The sequence below is a fragment of the Fukomys damarensis genome, unplaced genomic scaffold (assembly GCF_012274545.1).
Source record: "Fukomys damarensis isolate Sample0158 unplaced genomic scaffold, DMR_v1.0_HiC HiC_scaffold_20, whole genome shotgun sequence".
Classification (NCBI taxonomy): Eukaryota; Metazoa; Chordata; class Mammalia; order Rodentia; family Bathyergidae; genus Fukomys; species Fukomys damarensis.
This window is the reverse complement of record NW_022900932.1, coordinates 36,572,914-36,592,086: the sequence shown is the minus strand read 5'-3', so window position 1 is coordinate 36,592,086 and position 19,173 is coordinate 36,572,914. Positions and strand designations below refer to the sequence as shown.

Sequence of the window (19,173 nt, the reverse complement as noted above, 5' to 3'; positions counted from 1 at the left end):
CTAAGCACATCAAATCAATATATAACAATCAAAAGGTATAGTCTCTGAAAATTTAATTACCTTTAGTAATATATCTTTGTTGATTATCGCCTCCTTTGAGATGTGAGCATTGGGTGTTCTGCCTCAGCAATGGGAAGGCCGACTAACAAGCTCTGGCCACCTTTTCTTCCTTCAACTGCAAAATGACGCTCTTTCTGCAAACATTTATGCTTGCTGCTTATTTTTCTTGGAATGCCTTTACCCCAGACTTATGGCATAACTTTCTTCTCCTTCCCTTGATATGTCTACTAAAATTTTCCTATTAGAGGAAATTAAGCTATAAAATCAACTTCTGAACGCTTCTCTTGTTTTATTCTCTTTTTGCCACTTACAATGTAATATATTATAATTAACTTTGGTTTTTTTTTTGTTTTGTCTGTTTGTTTTTTTTGGTCTTATTTCATTTAGAAGGAAGGCATAGTGAAAAGAAAGACCTTCTTTTGTTCATTTTCTATCAATAGGGCCTGGCAACTAGTAAGCACTTAGTAAATACGTGAATTAATACCAGATTGAGTAAATACTATCTGACCCTTATTGTCAACATTCTGGTGTCCAGCATGAGCGAAACCAGTTAGAGCCACCACCTTCCCTAGCCCTGCCCTCCACCTTATAGTTATAGATATGTCTCATGTTATGTGAATCTTCTTTTCAGTTTCAAACATTTATCAAAGGCATATTATATAAGGTCTAAGAAGTATAGTGAAATAAAAAGAGGTTGGACTCCAGGTGAAATAGGATAATTCGCATCTTAAAAAAGTTCAGTTCAATACAAATGTAAAAAGGAATAGACAACTCAGGGATGTCAGTGGGTGGAATAGTTAGAAAATGCTTCTTGAAATACATGAAGACTGTCTTGGATCCTGAAGAAGTGTATTTCAGTTATCTCTTGCTATATAACAAACTATATCAAGCATAGCAGATTAAGTCAGTAACCTTCTATTTTTGACAGTTCATGGCTTTGTGGGCCAGGATTTGAGCAGACCTTGCATGGGTGAATTTTGTTCTCTGTATCACATATGGGGTCTACTTCTAGTATTCCGCTAGATGATAGGCTGGTGTGGAAGGTTTAAGATGGCTTCATCTGCGTGTCTGCTGCCTTACTGGGGATGGTAAATGGAAGGAGGTATTTAGTTGAGACAATGACCAAAGCATCTGTATGTGGTCCATCACACAGCTTTGGGATTTTCGTACTTCTATGAGGTGACTCAGGGCTCCAAGAGTTAGTCTCCCAGGGCATATGGAAGCCACAGGCCTTGGGTGACACAGCTTCAAAAGTCACATAGCATCGCCAGTAACCAAGAGAAACGGCAGAGGCAAATTCAGTGTGAGGGTCTAGGCTGAATAACTGCTTAAGGAGTTCAGCCTTTGCTCTGTAGGGAAGAGGTCTTCACACTGTCATGGTTGCGTATCCCTAAAAGACTTCTTAAAGAACATGTTTTCTGGTTGCCACCCAACTCCCATTCCCATAATTTAGAAGTAATCACAAAGGTCAGCAGCTCTCCTCCATGTGGTCTCTTCTTTGGATGGAGTCTTTTCCTGTTCTTCCCTTGATAGCCTCCAAGGGCGTTGTGGAACTGTCCCTCCAAACGTGTGCCTGGAGCAGAGAGGATCACGCATAGAGATGGTTTTATAGGCCAAGAATAGAAATGGTGCCTATCCCTTCTGCTCACCTTCTGTGTCCAGACTTCAGCCACATAGCTACCCTGACTGCAGGCAGGCCAGGAAAGAGAAGGGAACACAGACTTTACTGAAGAGCTAGAATTCTTTTTTTTTTTTTTTTTTTTTTTTTTTTTTTTTAAGGGTCTCACTGTGTAGTTGAGACTGACCTGGACCTCACTATGTAGCCCAGGCTGGTCTCGAACTCACAGCGATCCTCCTGCCTCAGCCTCCCGAATGCTGGGATTACAGGTGTGTGCCACCATGCCTGGCATAGAGCTAGAATTCTTGCTATGTAACATTTGTAAAGCATTGAGTACATTTGCTGGCATTCAACATTGTCACTGTTACTGTTAGTGCCAGTACAATCACACACGTGGTTGACATATTCTGCTATGTACAGATGGGTTTGCGTTCTCCTTTTTAGTGCTTTGAGGCTCCCAAGGTATATGCACTTTAGGTTAAAAAAGCCCCAGAGCCTAGGAGCCCAGTTAGAAGCCAATAATCTCAGCTGGCAGCCCTGCAGCTGCAGTCAGCAGAAGGCAAAGAGAACCTGTGCCGTTAGTCCCCAACCTCAGTTCTCAAGGGGCTACCTGTCTATTTCATTCTTGACCTCAACAGTTCTTCACACGAACAGCACCCTTCAGCCTTATTCATTTTTATATTTTTTAATGTTTATTTTGAGTCCCACTAAGATGTAATTTGCTAGGCTGGGCTCAAGCTTACAATCCTCCTGCCTCAGCCTCTCAGAGTGCTGGGATTATAGGTGTGCTCCCACACCTAGTTAATAGTTCATTTTTCACCAACACTTGTGCCACACTTGCCTGCTTTGTACCTAACTTCTAATTTCTCATGCGGTCCACAGTAGACTTTCTTTTGGCAGACAGAGACTTACCCTAGTTTTAAGTTCTTGCCCCTCAACTTGATACTCAAAGTGATTCACCAATAATCAAAAGGACAGTGTCATTTTTCTTCAGAAATTCTAGGCTTCAGGGCCTCCTGCATGGTGACATAGGTGGGATGAAGGGGACTATAAAGACCCGATCAAACACTCAAAGTCTTTATTTTCTGTTTTCTTTTGCTTGCCTTTGATGCCTGCTAATCAGGGCCAAAAGGTTAGAAAAATGAACTTTGGCCCTGGGAGTCCCAGTAATTTCCATGTAGATTAGAATAGGGGCAATTCTGCAGGAAGTTGATTTTGGTTTTGCCTCAGATGTACACCAGGGAAATTTTAAACACCATTTTATTTGTTTCTGCAAACTACCAAGGTGATTACGTACAATTAATTTCCTCTATGTCATGCAATCTCTATAAAAAGCTCCAGACCCTCCATAGAAAAGCAAGAGGACATCTTCTTTCCCAGAGCTGAACTCATGTATCCAAAATGTTCCTCCCTTCCATCTCTGCATTGATTTGTACTGTAAAGTCTCCTTTTAGTGGTGTGTAGTTGATATGGTGGGAAACAACAGAGTGTTCCCCAAATGAAAGAGGACCACAGGTCGGTGGCTCTGAGAAAATGAGTAACTGCCTTCCAGGTGGTATTCGTGCAGGGTTTAAAAATGACAAACTCCAGGTGTGATCTTCCAAGCATGGTGAGTTTTGTCTCTCAGTAGGCTCAGCAGGGGTGTGCTCTTCCTGCAGCGTGAGTCAGCAGGCAAGTGGTTAAGCTGGTGAGCCTTGGCCTCCAGGAGTTAACCTGCAGCACTGCTCAGAGCAGTGGGGCATAGGATACTTAAGCTTCCGGAGCTCAGGCTTGCAGAGGAATGATACGCAGTTTTGAATGAGCAGCTGCCGCAGCCTGTCTGGGTACGTAGCTTTGCTGATTGATAGTGTTTTGTTTTCTCCAGAGAGAACAAAGAGATGGTTGTTTATGTTATCAAACAAGATCCCTTGGACAAGGAAAAGAACAGATGTTTATTAGCTTGCAGTTTATTGTAAGAATAAGTATAGGGGTGCAGGGAAGTGGGGTAGCAGATCTTTCATCCTCATTTATTGTTCTTATTGCAATGGAAGAGTTTTAAAAATATTATCTTGATTCTGGTGCTGTACGGTCAGGTCATCTGAATGTCGTTACAACAGCAGAATTCAAAAGACATCTTTTTTGCTCTTCTTGCTGTTAATCTTTATATCTGGAGTCAAAGATATGGATTTGGTTTAAAGTGTTATTTATTGAACTGCTGAAGCCAAGTGGCAGAAGTCCATTTTTCTACCACATTTTGGAAGGCAAGATTCAAACCTTTAGATTTAAAGAGCGAAGTTCTCCCAATTTACCATATGCCTGAGTGAGAGATGCATCACTTTAAATGTGGCCTTTTCTTTTTCTTACAACCTGACAACTTCAGCCACATTTCTATGTCTATATCTCTATCTCTATAGCTCTATCTATATCTGAAGTAACCTTCAGAATCTCAGTTTCTTTAAGGAATCTCTTAGATGGGCTCACTTGGGTCTTCCTATCACTTTGAATATCCTCCTCCCTCAGCCTCTCAGGATGCCAGGATTAGAAGCATGTGCCACCATACCTGGCTTTTATTTTGTCACTTTTATTTTCTCACTTATCTGAGACTCAGACTCAAAGTACCCTCAAAGATTTGGATTTAAAGGAATTTCCAAGAATATTGGGACTTAAACTTTGTCTGGATCTCATTCTATCTCCCTTCTGATACTGCAATGTCAGCCACCAACTGACTACAGGACATTGGTGACTTTTCCTAGGTAGCACCACTGTCAGATTTAACTGATAGGATAGTGCTTGTCAGGCTTAGACCCTACTTAAAGTTATGCTTCCCAGCACAGTGATCAAAACTTATTAAAATATCTTGGAATCACCCAAAATATTTCCTTCTCAGTGCCCATAGATTCTCTTATATTAACCAGAATTTCTAGCCAATGGGAGATTCCGTCGATAAGTAAGGTAGTCGGAAAAAAAATAGATAAATAAGGTGGTCGGTGACGAACATTTTCATTTTCTTTTTTTGTTGTTGTTTGGTACGGGGAATAGAACTCAGGACCTTGTGCTTGCAAATCAGGCACCATATCTCTGAGCTAAATCCCCGGCCCATGAACATTTTTATATAAACTAGCTTAATATCTCCTTAAATCACTCTCCCCGGAGTCAGAAAGGTTTGCTAAGGTTATGAAAATGTGATGAAAGCAAGGAATTTGGAACCCAGGCTCTGAAGGCTGGGGGTTGATGAACAAACAAACAAAACTTGGGTCTCCTCAACAGCAAGCAGTGAGACTATTTGGAGGACACTGAGTCTGGCAAGTGGACAACTGGGATGTGAGGGCAGAATATGCAAGCGTTGTACATGTGGTGAAGATGGAGGAGCTGGAGACTTAGGGGAACAGGAAGCAGTTGGCATCTCAGGGAATCAAGGTCCAGATCCTCAACGTCCATTTGAACACCTTTCCAGATATCCCCTACCCCAGAACTCATTGGAGGTCACACTCCTCCGGAATCTCAGGATGGTGCTTTGATCCCATGTGTAGAGAATTCTCTGGGCATCCTACAAAAAGATGTTTTCAGAACACATTGCTTTATAAACGGAGCCTGCAAGAGACAAGAAAAAAAGCAGACTCAATCTCCTTTTGTCTACACTCTGTGCCTTGTCTTTCTGTGTCATAATTACAGTTAAGGAGCAGGAAGGTTAGTACAGGGATAGGGCATATATATGAATCCATTTATAGAAAGTAAAACATGAAGTCAGATGTTGCCTAATATTGTGTTGATCTGGCAACCTGATTTGGTAATGGAGTTGGTTTGACTAATGAGGTTCTGTGGTATATATTTTCTCTAAATTTATAAGTTGGTTTTGATGTTCAAGGTTTTTCCCAAAATGTAGTTAAAATATAGATACAATTTATAGAAAATTAGATAAAACTTTTACAACTAACTGAAACATAGAATTTTTAGATGTCACCTTTAAAAGTGTTCAATATAAAAAATTATTTTAGGAGTTTGATGAACAGAAGCTTACAAAGGCCAGTAGTGTGTGTCATCCTTGAAGTGAGATGAAACCTATCAAATCGGAAGTGCCTCTGCCCTAAGACTTCAGCATTTGCTCCTGGTCTTGTGGCTCCTTCTACCTTCCCTAACTCCAAGGTCCTTGTTCAGCCACTACACCAGCAAGATTGCTGCAGCTGGAATCAAAAGATGGAAAGTCAAATTCTGTGTCTGCAATTATTAGCTCTTTGAACTTCCTTGAATCAAAAGATGTAAATTCAAATTCTGTGTCTGCAACTTATTAGCTCTTTGAATTTCCTTGAACTTCAGTTGCTTCATTTTTAGCACTGGGATCCTGTGTGCCAACCCCTGGGATGATGCTGAGAACAGAGATAGGACAGGACTACAAGGCCAAATTGCCTCTTGGTTGTTACACACTCATCGAATAGTAAGCACCAGAACAGGCATGTGTAAGAAGCTTAAGAGGAAGACATGGTGTAAGAAATTAACTCTCTGTGTGTGGGGGGTCCCTTCTCATAAATAACATGTTTTGAATATTCAAAATTTACACTGCACTATCCCTACTTCCTCTCTGTGTTCCTTCCATTATTCTGAGAGGTGGTTTCTTGGTAGGAGGTTGAGCAAAGACATGGTCAGTCCTCATCACTGCTTCCAAGGGAAAATAGCTGTGATGTGAAGTGATACCTGGAAACCTTGTCTTAGGGGTTAAAGTAGAGATGTCCGGAGAAGACCTGAAAGTTCTTCCAAATTGGAACCTTCCTATGACTTTCCTGGAGTGATAATTTGTCAGTCTCTTCATTTCTCCCCTCAGAGAAAGAACATCCATGTCCCTGCTAAGAGCTGAAGTATAAGAAGCACAGAACATACCAAATAGCTAGTGAAAATGCAGTGTGGAGAGAAAGAAAAGGAACAAAGCTCATCTGGACCTCTCCTTGGGTCAAGTACCAGGAAGTTTTACTAGCATTAGAGTGAAATGGGTAACTCTGAAAAGATGGTCATAGAAACTTTGAGGTGGCTGCTTATTCTTCCTCAGTATCAAGGTTTCAAAATTGGAATCGCCCAGTATCACTGTATCTGACTGCTGCGGTTATCTTAGAAGGAAGGGAACTCCGATACAGCTCCGCTGCAGCAAGGGACTCTTTGGCTGTGATTCCAACTTGTACCATTCAGCTATCTTCACATTTAGCATGAAAAAAATTGTCCCAGATTTCTCTAAAAAAAGGTGCAGTCAAAAAACAGTTGTATCTATGTGAGGCTTCTCTTCACACCTTTAGCTAGGAATGGCTTCAGCCACAAAACATTTGAAGAGAATGGAAGGTGACAGTATGGTAGCAGCCATTAGTACCGCTAGAGGGAAGTGCATAGTTTGGCACTGGGGACCGGGAGAGAATTTTACTGGAATTTTGCCAATTTCTTAGGACTTGGCCAAGAAAAGACTGCCAAAGGTCTCAGAAAATCTGAAACCATTTTATTTTTTCTTATTGTTATCTAATTGGTCTAACTGCCCTTACAGACTAGACTTGTCTGAGAGGAGCAGTTGACATAATGAACAGCTTTGAAACATTGCTACACAAAGCAGACTACATTAGCTAGAAATGGTTTCAACATCTACCTGGAGGATCCAGTCTCAATGCCTGCTCTACCCTGCTTCCTCAGCTCTAAGCATAGCCTGATCATCTGATACTGTGCTTGACAATTCCTCTGTGTACCTTAAGAGGTGGTTTGCACAATGGTATGTTGGAGGCAGTTTAGTTTGGCTGTATACAGATCTTCCCAACTTTGCTTTCAGGAGTGTCATCCTTTGGTTGCTTAAAATTAGCAATGGTAGGACTATTTCTACGACAGAAATTAGCAAAGGTTATACATCAAGGCCTGTTATGCCTGGTGAGCCTGGTCTCAACATTTTTAGCAGCACTTCTGTGGCACTACTTCTTGCAGAAAATTTGTCGACAAGGAAGTAAAAGGCACTTTAAGACATTAGGAGAAAAATGGCATTAGTAAAATATTATTTTGTATTGTGGAGTAGAATATTATGATACATCCAAGATAAATTTTTGCTCAACAGGAGTACTTTAAGTGTTTGTCAATGGGGAGTGTTCTGGTGAAGTCAGTTCTGGTTTCTGGGGCTGGGCACTACTTTCTTAAATGCTCAGACTTGCACATTCTGCCAATCATATCATATACTGTAACTCCATCTTTATGACACTATCTTAGTAAGAGATGTATAAGGAAGCCTTTGGGGCTCTTATCTGTTTCCAGTTCCTTTACATTTCTGGGTTACTAGAAGTAGGAATAAAAAATTTGTTGGGGCTGGGAGTGTGCCTCTGTGTGTAACAGCAAGAAGCTACATATACACCACACCAACAGAGAAGAGCCACATCCTGATTTTATATAGATGAAAGTAAGTTTATTATAAAAGTACAGCAGATATGAGCACATTCCAATAATATGTCACTACACAACGAGGTAAAGGATGGAACCAAAGATGAAGGGGGATGCTCTGGGGAAGGATCTTGCACGAGACATGAGATGGAGCCTTTGGCAGGTGAGAGAGAAAATGCCAACACTGTACCCTGTTTGTTAGTTTCTTAAGCTGTGTTCAGACCAAAGTGGCTTGGTGCCAACATGCCAACAAGACTTAGAGCAGAGTGCCTTGGATTTGGCTAAAACCAAAGACACTATCATAGTGCACTCAAGGCTATCTTTTCCCAGGGGAAAGAGTCACTTTCTCTGCGGAAAGGCAGCAGCCAATGTCATTTTAGCAAACACCTGAATTTTGATGATTTTCATCACTTTTGACCCTTTCCCTGATTGTAGCAGGGTGCATGCTTTGCATGTATAAGGCCATAGGTTCTAATCCCAGTCCTGAAAGGAAAAAAAAAAGGAAGAAAAAAAAGAAAATAAAGCTTTTTTGTAAGCTCCAGCATAGAAGGCCATTTGTCAAAGTCCATCTTCCTATCCTTACACACAGGAAGACTAGGTATGACTGGCATCCAGAGCAGATGAGCTCTAGGGTTAGGATCGCTTTAAAGATTGAAGAAAGTAAGAATGGGTAAGAATATCTTGTATGGTGGGAAATCATTCATTTACAGGTTCTTGAAGTTCCTTTTCCAGTCAATCTAAACCAAAAAGGGTTTTCCTCTTTAACTCAAAAGAATAAACAATGAAGATAATTCACAGTTCAAAGATCACCCCACGTTAGATGAAAGATATTTATTACTTCATCTGCTTGGAAGAGGTGGCTTTGGTGAAATGTATAAGGCTTTTGACCTATATGAACAAAGATATGCTTCTGTGGAGATCTATGAGCTTAATAAAAGCTGGAGAGATGAGAAACAAGAAAACTACCACAAACATGCCTGCAGAGAGTATAGAACACACAAAGAATTGGATCACCCCAGAACAGTTAAAACTGTATGACTATTTTTTCTTGGATACAGGTGCCCTTTGTACACTGTTAGAATACTGTGAAGGCAATGACTTAGATTTCTATGTGAAACAACACAAATTAATGTCAGAGAAAGAACCTAGGTCTATTGTGAGGGAGATTGTAAATGCACTAACATACCTCAGTGAGATCAAACCTCCAATTACACATCATGATCTTAAGCCAGGCAATATCCTTCTTGTAGATGGGACAGCATGTGGAGAAATCAAAATTACTGGTTTGGTCTGTCCAAAATTATGGATGATGACAGCTATGGTGTAGATGGAATGGATCTAACCTCCGAAGGAGCAGGCCCTTACTGGTATTTACCTCCTGAATGTTTTGTAGTTGGAAAAGAGCCACAAAAGATTTCCAACAAGGTTGAAATGTGGTCAGATGGAGTCACCTTTTTTCAGTGTCTCTGTGGTAGAAAGCCATTTGGTCACAATCAACCTCAACAAGACATTCTTCAAGAAAATACAATACTAAAAGCCACTGAAGTCCAGTTCCCTGTAAAACCAGTTGTTAACAGTGAAGCCAAGGCCTTCATAAGATGCTGTTTGGCATACCGAAAAGAAGGTCGATGTGATGTGCCCCAGCTGGTGAATGATCCATACCTTCTCACACACATGAGAAGATCAAATGCTTCAGGAAGCATCCACAGGGCTGGACCGACGGCGTTTCCCACTCCCCCTTCTTCAAGCACAATCACTTACTGACGACTTTCCTTCAGGATCGTCATGGTGCCTTTGCATTGCTTCCAGATGCACACTTGAGTTTTGAGAGCATTTGAGTGTTTTCTGTTTTCTTTTTTACACGGGACATGGTTAAGGACTGTTTGTGATCGGACTTTCTTCATATCATTGTTTGTATGAGAGTGGATAACGGACAGTGAATAAATAAATGTACCCTTCTCGCGCTCACCTTGAGCTGCGCGGGGTGGCTTCCTGCCGCCGAGACAGGAATACCATGCGGAGATTCAAGAAAAATAGGATTGTTTATTTGGGGGAACACTGTACAGAATGTTTATAATACTTAAATATATTACTAGAGAGTTCTAATATGAAGGATAGTTTTTCATTACTTAAAAACACATGGGAAAAATATGAGACATTTCTAACACAAGAACTACAGTGCCTGCAGTCACTTTTCAGCCTTCAGCACTTTATCTGCTGAAACTGAAGTAAGAACTGAATGACAGCGTTGTGTTTTATAATAATAGAATGTGAAAGTTAAAATCTTTGGACAGAGTTAGACTTTGTTATTTGATTATTCTGGCTTTTACCAAGTTGTACCTCAAAAATCACATGTCCATTTTTCGTTTTTTTTTTTCCTTGTTGAGTTTATTGGTACATTTTAGGTATACAGTACAGTTACATTCATTATTGGGTTCTTGTATGCGGCTCTCTGGGGGGACCCCGTCCCGCGGGGAATAGGAGGTGAGAGCCGCCTCTTATTCGTGGGTCATCAGAGGCCGATCCGATCTTGAATGTCTGTGGAGGAAATCTTTAAGAAGTTAGAGTACACGGCCCAAGTCTGGTTTCTGATCAAAGGCGCTTTATTGGCTCAGCAAAACGATTATATACTGTTATCCCAGGGGGAGGGTTCAGCAAGCTTATTGGACAGCTCAAGCAAATCCTCTACCAATCACATGAGTCATTCAAGCATTTAACCATACAGCAATCAGTATTTTACCAAATGTGGGGAGGGGTAAGTGCACAATCCCTAGGGGCAAGTAGGACGGGGAAAATACCACCTGCTTCCTGCTCCAGATCCGGTGACCCTGTGGTTAGCACAAAGGGCTATTTTTTCTGTAAGATTTCCTGTTTTGCCCAGGGGCTAGACCTGCCAAAGGTCACGTATGTAGTCTAGTGGGATTTTTCCACTGAGGCAAAGGCTAAGGTTGAGGGCAGCCTTCTTATGCAGGCCCAAGCAGTCTCTCACACTTGTACCTTTACATAACAGGTCTTGGTTCTCATTTTTTCCCCTTGTCCCTGCTCTCCCTTCACCCCCTCCTCCTCTCCCCATCTATAAACATTTTATTTCCCTTTTTAAGTTTTCTATTTTTTTCCTTTTTCTTATTACCTTTCCCCTACCCTTCCCACTTTCACATGTCCATTTTTCTTTCCACTGGTTATATTAAAGGGAGGGTTTCTATTTCTAGATACTTTACACCTTTAAAGAAAAAGCTGTTTGTTTTGGAATCATTTGTATTCACTAAATTGTAAACTCTCCAGTGTTTTCACCTTGTTAGAATTATTAACATGTATTTTTCTGTTGGTAACAGAACTTGTTCATTAAAACAAGAGAGAGTATGTAACCAAATGCAGACCAGTTCTATGCAGGATAATGATAAATTTCCTTCTAGCTCTATTGTAAATTGTTGTACAGATGTCCTATTCAATTACTAAGTTTTAGCAGCTTATTCTTATTCAAATGTTTTAAGATATGGCTTTTCTAATTGGATATTGTATTTTTTTAAAGTCTTCTTAAAAGTGCTTTAATTGCTGCTAAAGGACATTGCTTCTTTTGCTAAAAAGTTAAATGACCTTTGAAGGTACAAGTTTACTGTGCATCATAGGCAAATATTAAAAGAGATATTGGGCATTCACTAACAGTCAAGAAATGTAAAATGATCCGTGTTGGCCATATTGAGTTCTTTAGTTCAGTTTCCTGGGTTCTAGGGCTGGGGAGCACATAGATTCTAGATTTATAAACTGTTCTTGATTATTTGACATTTCTAGAAAAGTTCTTATTAGGTGGGATGACAGTCCTATAAACAAGTTTTTTTGTGGCTTGTACAGATTTGTTAAAATGTGAATACTTCCTAACTGCCTTGTATAGTAGAAACCCAATATTTTTTAGGATGCAGTGTTTCCCTCCCATAAGGAATTTTTTCTTTATTGTCACATTTATAATGCTCCTACTTGATATAAGTTGTTCATGTGGCAGATAACAGAAATTATACCTACCACAGAATCCCCAGAATACCACAGAATTGTATAGTTAAACTGTGGCTCTTATTTCTGATGTTGAAAGACATTTTGTTTTTTCACTGTACATAGACACATTGTCTCTTTAAGATACTGCTGAAATCATAGAGAATGTAGCCAAAATAGTAATAAATAATGAGAATAAAAATGTAAAAAAAATTTTTTTCCTGTTAGAAAATGAAAACTCCCTATACATTATAATAATGTGCAAGAAAAGTTATTCATTAGCACTTGATAAAAGTGTTTATGCTAAAACAAAGCCATTGTGAAGCAGTTGTATTTAATAATTGAGTTCATTTAACATGTATTTCTCATAAAAATGCATCTTCAGAGAAACCTTAAGTAGACACTATTACTCCAGATGAGGGAGTGAACACACAGAAAAATTAAGTGACTTCCTCAGATTAGGGCAGTGCTCAAACTGAACTCAAAGAATCTTAATCCAGAAGCTATACGCTAAACCACAATCCTTCATCGCTTTCCTGTAAGGAGGATTGCTTAAAATTCAGCTCCCTTGCTCTGAACAGGGACACCCATGTTTATTGCATGAAAACTGTCCTGAGCTAGATGTGGCAGAATAAAGCATTTCATTGTATGATCAAGTCTTTCACAAGTCTGATAAGTCAGAACTTCATATGCAACTAAAGTTGAAAGACAGGTCATTAAAACAATTAGAAGCTGAGGGTGTAAGAATGCTTACTTAGATGTACAAGCTAAGTGGGGAGGTTCAATTTCATGCACCAAAACCAACTAAAAGAAAAACAAACAAAACAAAAAACAAAAAGAAAACCTCTTTTGCATCAGGCTTTTTACCTTTCCTCCTATTTAGTTCTACTGAAACTCTTGAACAGTGTAATATTTCTAGGGGAAATAAGAAATGGGCTTCTCTCTCATATACATTCTTTCAATACAGATGAGAGTTTTTGAGAGAAATGTTATTTATATTCAAAAGATTCTTGTTTTTGTGATTGCTGCTACAAATCTTAGACTCAACCTTCATTCTGATGCTTTTAGGTTTGGTTTTTATTCCAAACACTCAAACTTTATTTTCTTTTTCCTTTGTCAATTAGTGTGTTTTCCTTTTCCTTTTTTGAATTAAAACTTACTATTATTATTTTGGTTAGTAGCACTGCAGATAGCTAAGTTAGTTAGAAATTATTATAAGGCAGTTAGACAAAGCTGGGCCTGCAGCATAAAAAAAAAGAATCGAGGCACATTCACTGGTTAGCATTATAAAAAGAAGTACTCTTCCCCTAGGATGAATAAGCAATTGATATTCTAAATAGACGTCAATCTCCCTAGCTCATTCCCTTTCCAGAAATTGTGCAGACTTGTATGGGACTTGTTTTCCCAACTGATCCCCATTTAATCAATATTACCTGGGTGACTGTACTTGTAATCTTACTGCTTGATCATGATTTTGTCCCATCTCATGCCCACCTTGTAATTTTCCATTGGGTCTTATGGTTTTGTCCCTCTTTATACCTGCCTTACATCATGGCTTTGGCATATAAAACACCTTTGAAAAGTGGGGTGGGTGGGCAACCCATTTTCCAGTTCCCCTTCTCTCTCTCTTAGACAGAAACTATCTTTCTCTCAATAAATTTTTCCTACTCTTAACCTCCATTGTACCTAGAATTTATTCTTCAGTTTTAGAGAACACGGACTCCTGTTTTGAACATCTGCTAGGTTTGGGAGTTACATCTATTCCCCTTATATCAATAGCACCACAGCTCTTTCACAACCTTAGAAAACTGGAGTAATATTTGTTTACTTGCTCCCCATCTTCCATTAAGCAAGTTCTAAGTCCTATTGACATGCTTCACCAGTACTTCTCAAGGAATTTTCCTTTCCTATTTCCACTCCCTTCCCTCTTAAATGGTGTCTCACCTCTTCAGTAGTTGCCTGCCCATAGCACATTAGATTTCAGCTTGCCTCATCACGTTACAACACTTGGCTGGGAAGAATTTGAAAATCTATTTAAGCTTAGGGGAAAAGTCTCCCAATCCATTAGCTATGCCTGGTAGAAGAGGATAGAGAAGAAACATCTTAGGCTCTTTCTGCTTAATTTTACCCATCTTGCCAATAAATGATTGAAAAGTGCAGTTTTATGCAGAAACGTTAGTTTTATGCAAAAATGTTCAGAGACATTTTACTGCCTTCCCTAAGTTTCAGTTTCTTAGCCTGGCATCTGAGCACCTCCGAGCTCTGAGCTCTGCCTGTAACTAACTTTCTTAGCTATATCTTTCATTGTCTTCTACAAAAGCCTGCATTAGTGGGCCTTAGATTTGGTGTCACAAAGGACTGGCAGGTGGGAGAGTGTGGAATTATAGTCAGAGAGCTGGCATTCATATATAACTCCATATCTTGCCTCACTTAACTCTGGCATAATCAGGGTATGAATATGAAAGAGTTATAAGTATCATCTTTCAGGATGGTAAGGTAGAAACAAGCTCAGAAGTGCTGCCCTTAACTCAGCCAAGCCACACTGCTTGCTGTTGTAAACATTATGGGTTTTACTGCTCCTGCTGTTTGGCTAATGCTCAGTTTTTGTGCTCACTTCTATAACGCTACTTGGTAAAATCATTTTTTGTTCTTCAAAGTTCAACTTAAGATTTACTTTCGTTATAACACCTCATCTAGTTTTTCAAACTAGGTTTAACCCCTTTGCTTTTATGCTCCTGTCATCTCAACTCACTTAGGATTTCTCAAAGTCCTTTTCTTTTTCTGTTATCCTTAGGCTTTTACACACACTGTGCTTTTATCAGGTGAAAAAGATGGCCAAAAAAGCCACATTTCTTCTTCCTGCTACTACAACTTCTGTACCTTCTGGGACTTCCTGTCTGGAGGAAGGGATCGTTTCCCTTCCCCTTGAATTGGAGCTGGGTCTGAAACTTGCTTTGGTCAACAGAATGCAGAGGACGTTAACAGTGGGCCATCTCTGCACCTGGGCATGGAAAAGGCTTGCATGTTCCCATTCCTTCTCTTAAAGAGTTTCCAGTTCCTATGGGAACAAGCCCTGGTTAGCCTGCTGAGGAATAAAAGACCATGAGGGCCATACATTGCCCAAGTAGAGGCCACCCGAGACCACCAGCCTCCAGCCTCCCTCGCAGCTCTGTCAGTGTGGTAGCCAATTCCCTGTCAGAGCTGCCCTGCTGGGCTCTGCCCCAAATGCTAACCCACACAACTGTGAGCTAAATAAATTGCTGTTATTTTAAGCTATTGCATTTTGGAATGGTTTGTTGTGCAGCCAAAGATAAATGATACATTAGGTTAATTCTACCTTTTTGGCCTCAACATTACTTCCCCCCACCTTTTTCTTTGGTACTGGGGATTGAACAGTGCCATTGTGCGTGCGAGGCAGGTGGTGGCTCCACTGAGCTAAATCCCTGACCCTCAACATTACTTCTTTGGCCAAGCTACTTCTCACCCCCATTTCTGGCAATCACATTTTATAGGATTTCCTATTATATACCCCAGAGATACTCATAGTAGAATTTAGAATTACCCATCATCTGTTTTATTGAATTATAAGATTTTTTTTCTTTCAGTGCTGAGGATTGAGCCCAGGACTTTATGCATGACAGGCCAACGCTATCTTTGAGCTATGTCCCCAGTCCAGATTGTAAGATTTTTTGAGGGCAGGAACTTTGTCTTATGAATTATATCATTTAGCCCAAGCACAATATCTGATATGCCACAAATGCTCAGAAAATAGTTTTGAAGCGAGGAAGGAAAAGATTATAACACAAGTTGCAATTTATGGCCCACATATTTTCAGTTTGTCTGGCATAGCCCTGACCCGAAGAAGGCTAAACCTATTTAGTTAAGTGTATTATAGTAGTCAGCTTTTCCATCACTGCAACAAAATACTTGAAATCCACAATTTACAGGAGCAGTTTTCTTTGGTTCACAATTTCAGGGAATCCAGTACATAGTCGGCAGGCATCTAGTCAAGAACATCATGGCAGAAGGGCAGGGCAGAGCACAACTGCTTAATTCACAGTGGTGAGGGAGTAGAGCTGATAATCAGTCTCAGTAACAAAGGGGTGAGGGACCAGATGTGATACCACGATCATGCCTCTGTGACCCACCCAGATACACCCAGAAGTGCAATTTGCTGATCCCCTCGGTGGCTCCCGAGCCAATCAACTTGACATAACTAAGATCAACCACCACAACAGGGCACAGATTTCCCGATTTTGACAGTTGTTACTCAACCCCATTGTCTGAACACCCATTGTTATCTGGTGCTGTTTCCTTGAAAATAGAATCTTCAGGTTTCCCTTACATATTTACCTGCTGTAAAGCACTCAACTCTTAGGAGAGCTGTTAAATGTGTCCACATATTTATTTCTGCTTAAATAAGACCTTGAGGCCTGTCTCCTACATAGGCACACCCCTTTTCCTGGGAAAAGAAGCATTGTTTATGGTTTCATTTTTTCCCTCTGCAAACTATGTTTGTTTTCTCTCCCTCCAAGGGATTTGAAGGATTATTCAGTTTATGACCCACCTATATTGCAGCAAGATGCTTTCTTTCACTGCACAATTGTATTTTTTTCCCTCGCACAATTGTATTTTGATATGACAAAATTGTGGTCTGACTAGAGGCATCCTCACCCAGTAGTTCTGGCAGCCGTGTAAGAGGCATCATGCCAGTTTCCTGATGATTTCTTCTTTAATGGTGCTCTTAAGACTTCATAAAATTACTACTAGTAGTTTGTTTCCTTCATGATGGATTGAAGTCATTTTTTAGCAGTGTGAGGTGAAATTGGAGAGTTTTCTTTTTTCTTTTTGGCTTTGTTTTATGACTACTCATTCTACTTCTAAGGTTTATAACTCGTTGATTGGGTCTTTGTAGGAAGAAACCTCTCAGTCAATGCAAATCTCATAATTTGTTTAAAAAGAAGCTCACCCAGGCTGGTTGATATTCAGCAGGAATGCAGTCCTGCCTGTTGTTTACCTTGGCATCTGCTCTGATTGGGCAGCACCCAAGCTGAACCAGTAACTGTTTTGAATATATCACCCCTAGAACTGACACATAGGAATGGGAAAAATGCTGGTTTCCAATCATATCTACAGCTCTCTGGACTCATTTGCAAGGCTGCAATTTTGACAACTTGGCCATAGCTCCAGGCAACCTAGTGTAATCAAGTCCCACATGTAAATCACAGTATAGTTACACAATTAAGAAGAAATTTTATCTTTTATGATGCATCCAAGGGTTATCTCATGGGGAATGGCAGGCAGCTCAGCTTGTTTTCTGATTAGCAAAGTGAGTAAGTGGGTGGAACACACCTTGTTCCATGGATCGGAATCACTTAGGCCTTGTTACTCTGAAAGTCCCATGTGCTCAGACCACTCACTTATGAACTCAGCCCAGATGGAGTCACACATCTAAGAAGCAGAAACTGTTTCATTCTTAGTTTGCTGATGCAGAGTTGGGTAGTAGAGTCACCATCTCCTTTTTTGGCTAGGTTGGGAAATTATTTATTCATTGTGTCTTTTGCCTATACCTGAAATCACCCCTTTAGAAAAATTACCTTTGTAGCACAAAAAAAAAAGTATCATTTTGAAATGGGTTAGTCCAGTTGTCTCTTTCTGTCTTTTTGTGTGTGTTTTAGTAGATTTAAAACTTGCACTTCCTTATTTCAGTCCCAAAGTGGAAAACCAAAACAAAACAAACATCTTGGGGTATTTTCAAATGTGTTACACATTCTTCTGTTTTAGAGATCATTAAATGACCCAAATTGTTATTCTAATCACTAAAGGGACTGAGCCATTCTCATCTGAGTCTCTTTCAACTTTCACTTTGCTGCCTGTGTGCTGGATTCCAAAAACCTGGATTATTCTAACTTTCTATGATCACAAGATGGCCGGGGATTTAGCTCAGTGGCACTGCACCTGCTTCACAAGTGCAAGGTCCTGAGTTCAATCCCAGTACCAAAAAAAAAAAAAAAAAAAGATCTATGATCAGAAGAAAAAAGGACAATTGTTTAGAATTGCATGTAAATTAAACTTCATCATGATCTGAATGAGTTGAAGTGCTTTCTCTGTGGTATAAAAGGGATGGGCTTTACTTCATGAATTTTTGTGATCTAGAGTAATTTTTAAATTTACTTCCTGTTTTTTATTATGTTTTAGAGTCGAAATTGCATTAAACTTGATATTGAATTAAAGAAATTGTTGTATTTTTTGAAAAGTAGGGACAAAACCCTTTAATTTAAGGTGTTTATTGGACTAATAAAAAAGAGACAATAATTTTGATAAGGTATCATTTTTATTAAATGGCATTGTAGTTGTACTAACCAGGTTGGGCAGGAAGTTTGTTGTGGAAGCAACCTCCCCCAAATCTTAGTTGCTTCATATGCACATGTTTATTTATTGTTGTGTCAAGCCTACTCCTAGTCTGATGATTCTCAGGTTGGTAGCTTCCATGTGGTGACTCAGAGGTTTTGTAAACTGGCATTTGGGACACATGGTGACCGTGGTGGAGGAAGAGAGACCATGTGGGACTCACACCACACCCCCCAAATGCCTAGGTATGAAATAGCACAGTCCAGAAGTGACACGTGTCACTGCCATCCACAGCTCTTTGGTGGTAACCACTGGAGGGGAAAACATTACCTTGCTATATCCCTGCAAAGCCATAGAGAACCAGCTAGGAATGAGTGCTGCACGTACCCACCACAGTGACCTTGGGCAAGTAACTTGACTTTATCTCTGTGATAAAGAGGTTGGCCTAGAAGAATCCTTACTGCTAATAAGCCCTGAGTTCAAATGTTTGATTGCTTTTTATAATAGCATTGTGGGTAAGGATTACTTTGTATGCATTATCTTATTGTTATTTTGAGGCTTTCAAGTATGTTACTATTATTGAAAGGCACATACTTATGTTGCATACTGTAGCTAATGATTAAAGAGCTCTATTATTAGAGAACTCTGAGGACAATGATCTGATTTTGAATCTAGTTTGTCCATGTTGCCTTTGCCTATTTGTTTAACTTCTCGGTGACCAGTTTTTTTTTTAAATTCAAATGTAAATTGAGGAATGGAATGTTACCATTCCCATAGAGTTTTTGCGACTATGT

General features: G+C 39.8%; 2 protein-coding genes and 1 pseudogene across 4 annotated transcripts in view; 2 read left to right on the top strand and 1 right to left on the bottom strand.

Moving 5' to 3' along the window:
- Positions 1-1,735, bottom strand: part of LOC104849758 — a 7,488-nt pseudogene extending 5,753 nt beyond the window's left edge.
- Positions 1,736-3,374: 1,639 nt separating this feature from the next.
- Asah2 (N-acylsphingosine amidohydrolase 2) overlaps positions 3,375-19,173 on the top strand; it is an 85,391-nt gene continuing 69,592 nt past the window's right edge. For all 3 annotated transcript variants that reach the window (XM_033766629.1, XM_033766630.1, XM_010606285.3), the window contains exon 1: positions 3,375-3,501. The gene's annotated coding sequence lies outside the window, so the exon portion shown is untranslated. The remainder of the gene's footprint in view (positions 3,502-19,173) is intronic.
- LOC104849759 (serine/threonine-protein kinase tousled-like 1) lies at positions 8,813-9,896 on the top strand (the record flags this gene model as incomplete). Its single annotated transcript, XM_033766337.1, is given in 3 exon segments — positions 8,813-9,070; positions 9,072-9,324; positions 9,327-9,896. Coding segments are annotated over 3 exon segments (993 nt in total), but the record flags the coding sequence as incomplete, so codon positions are not given.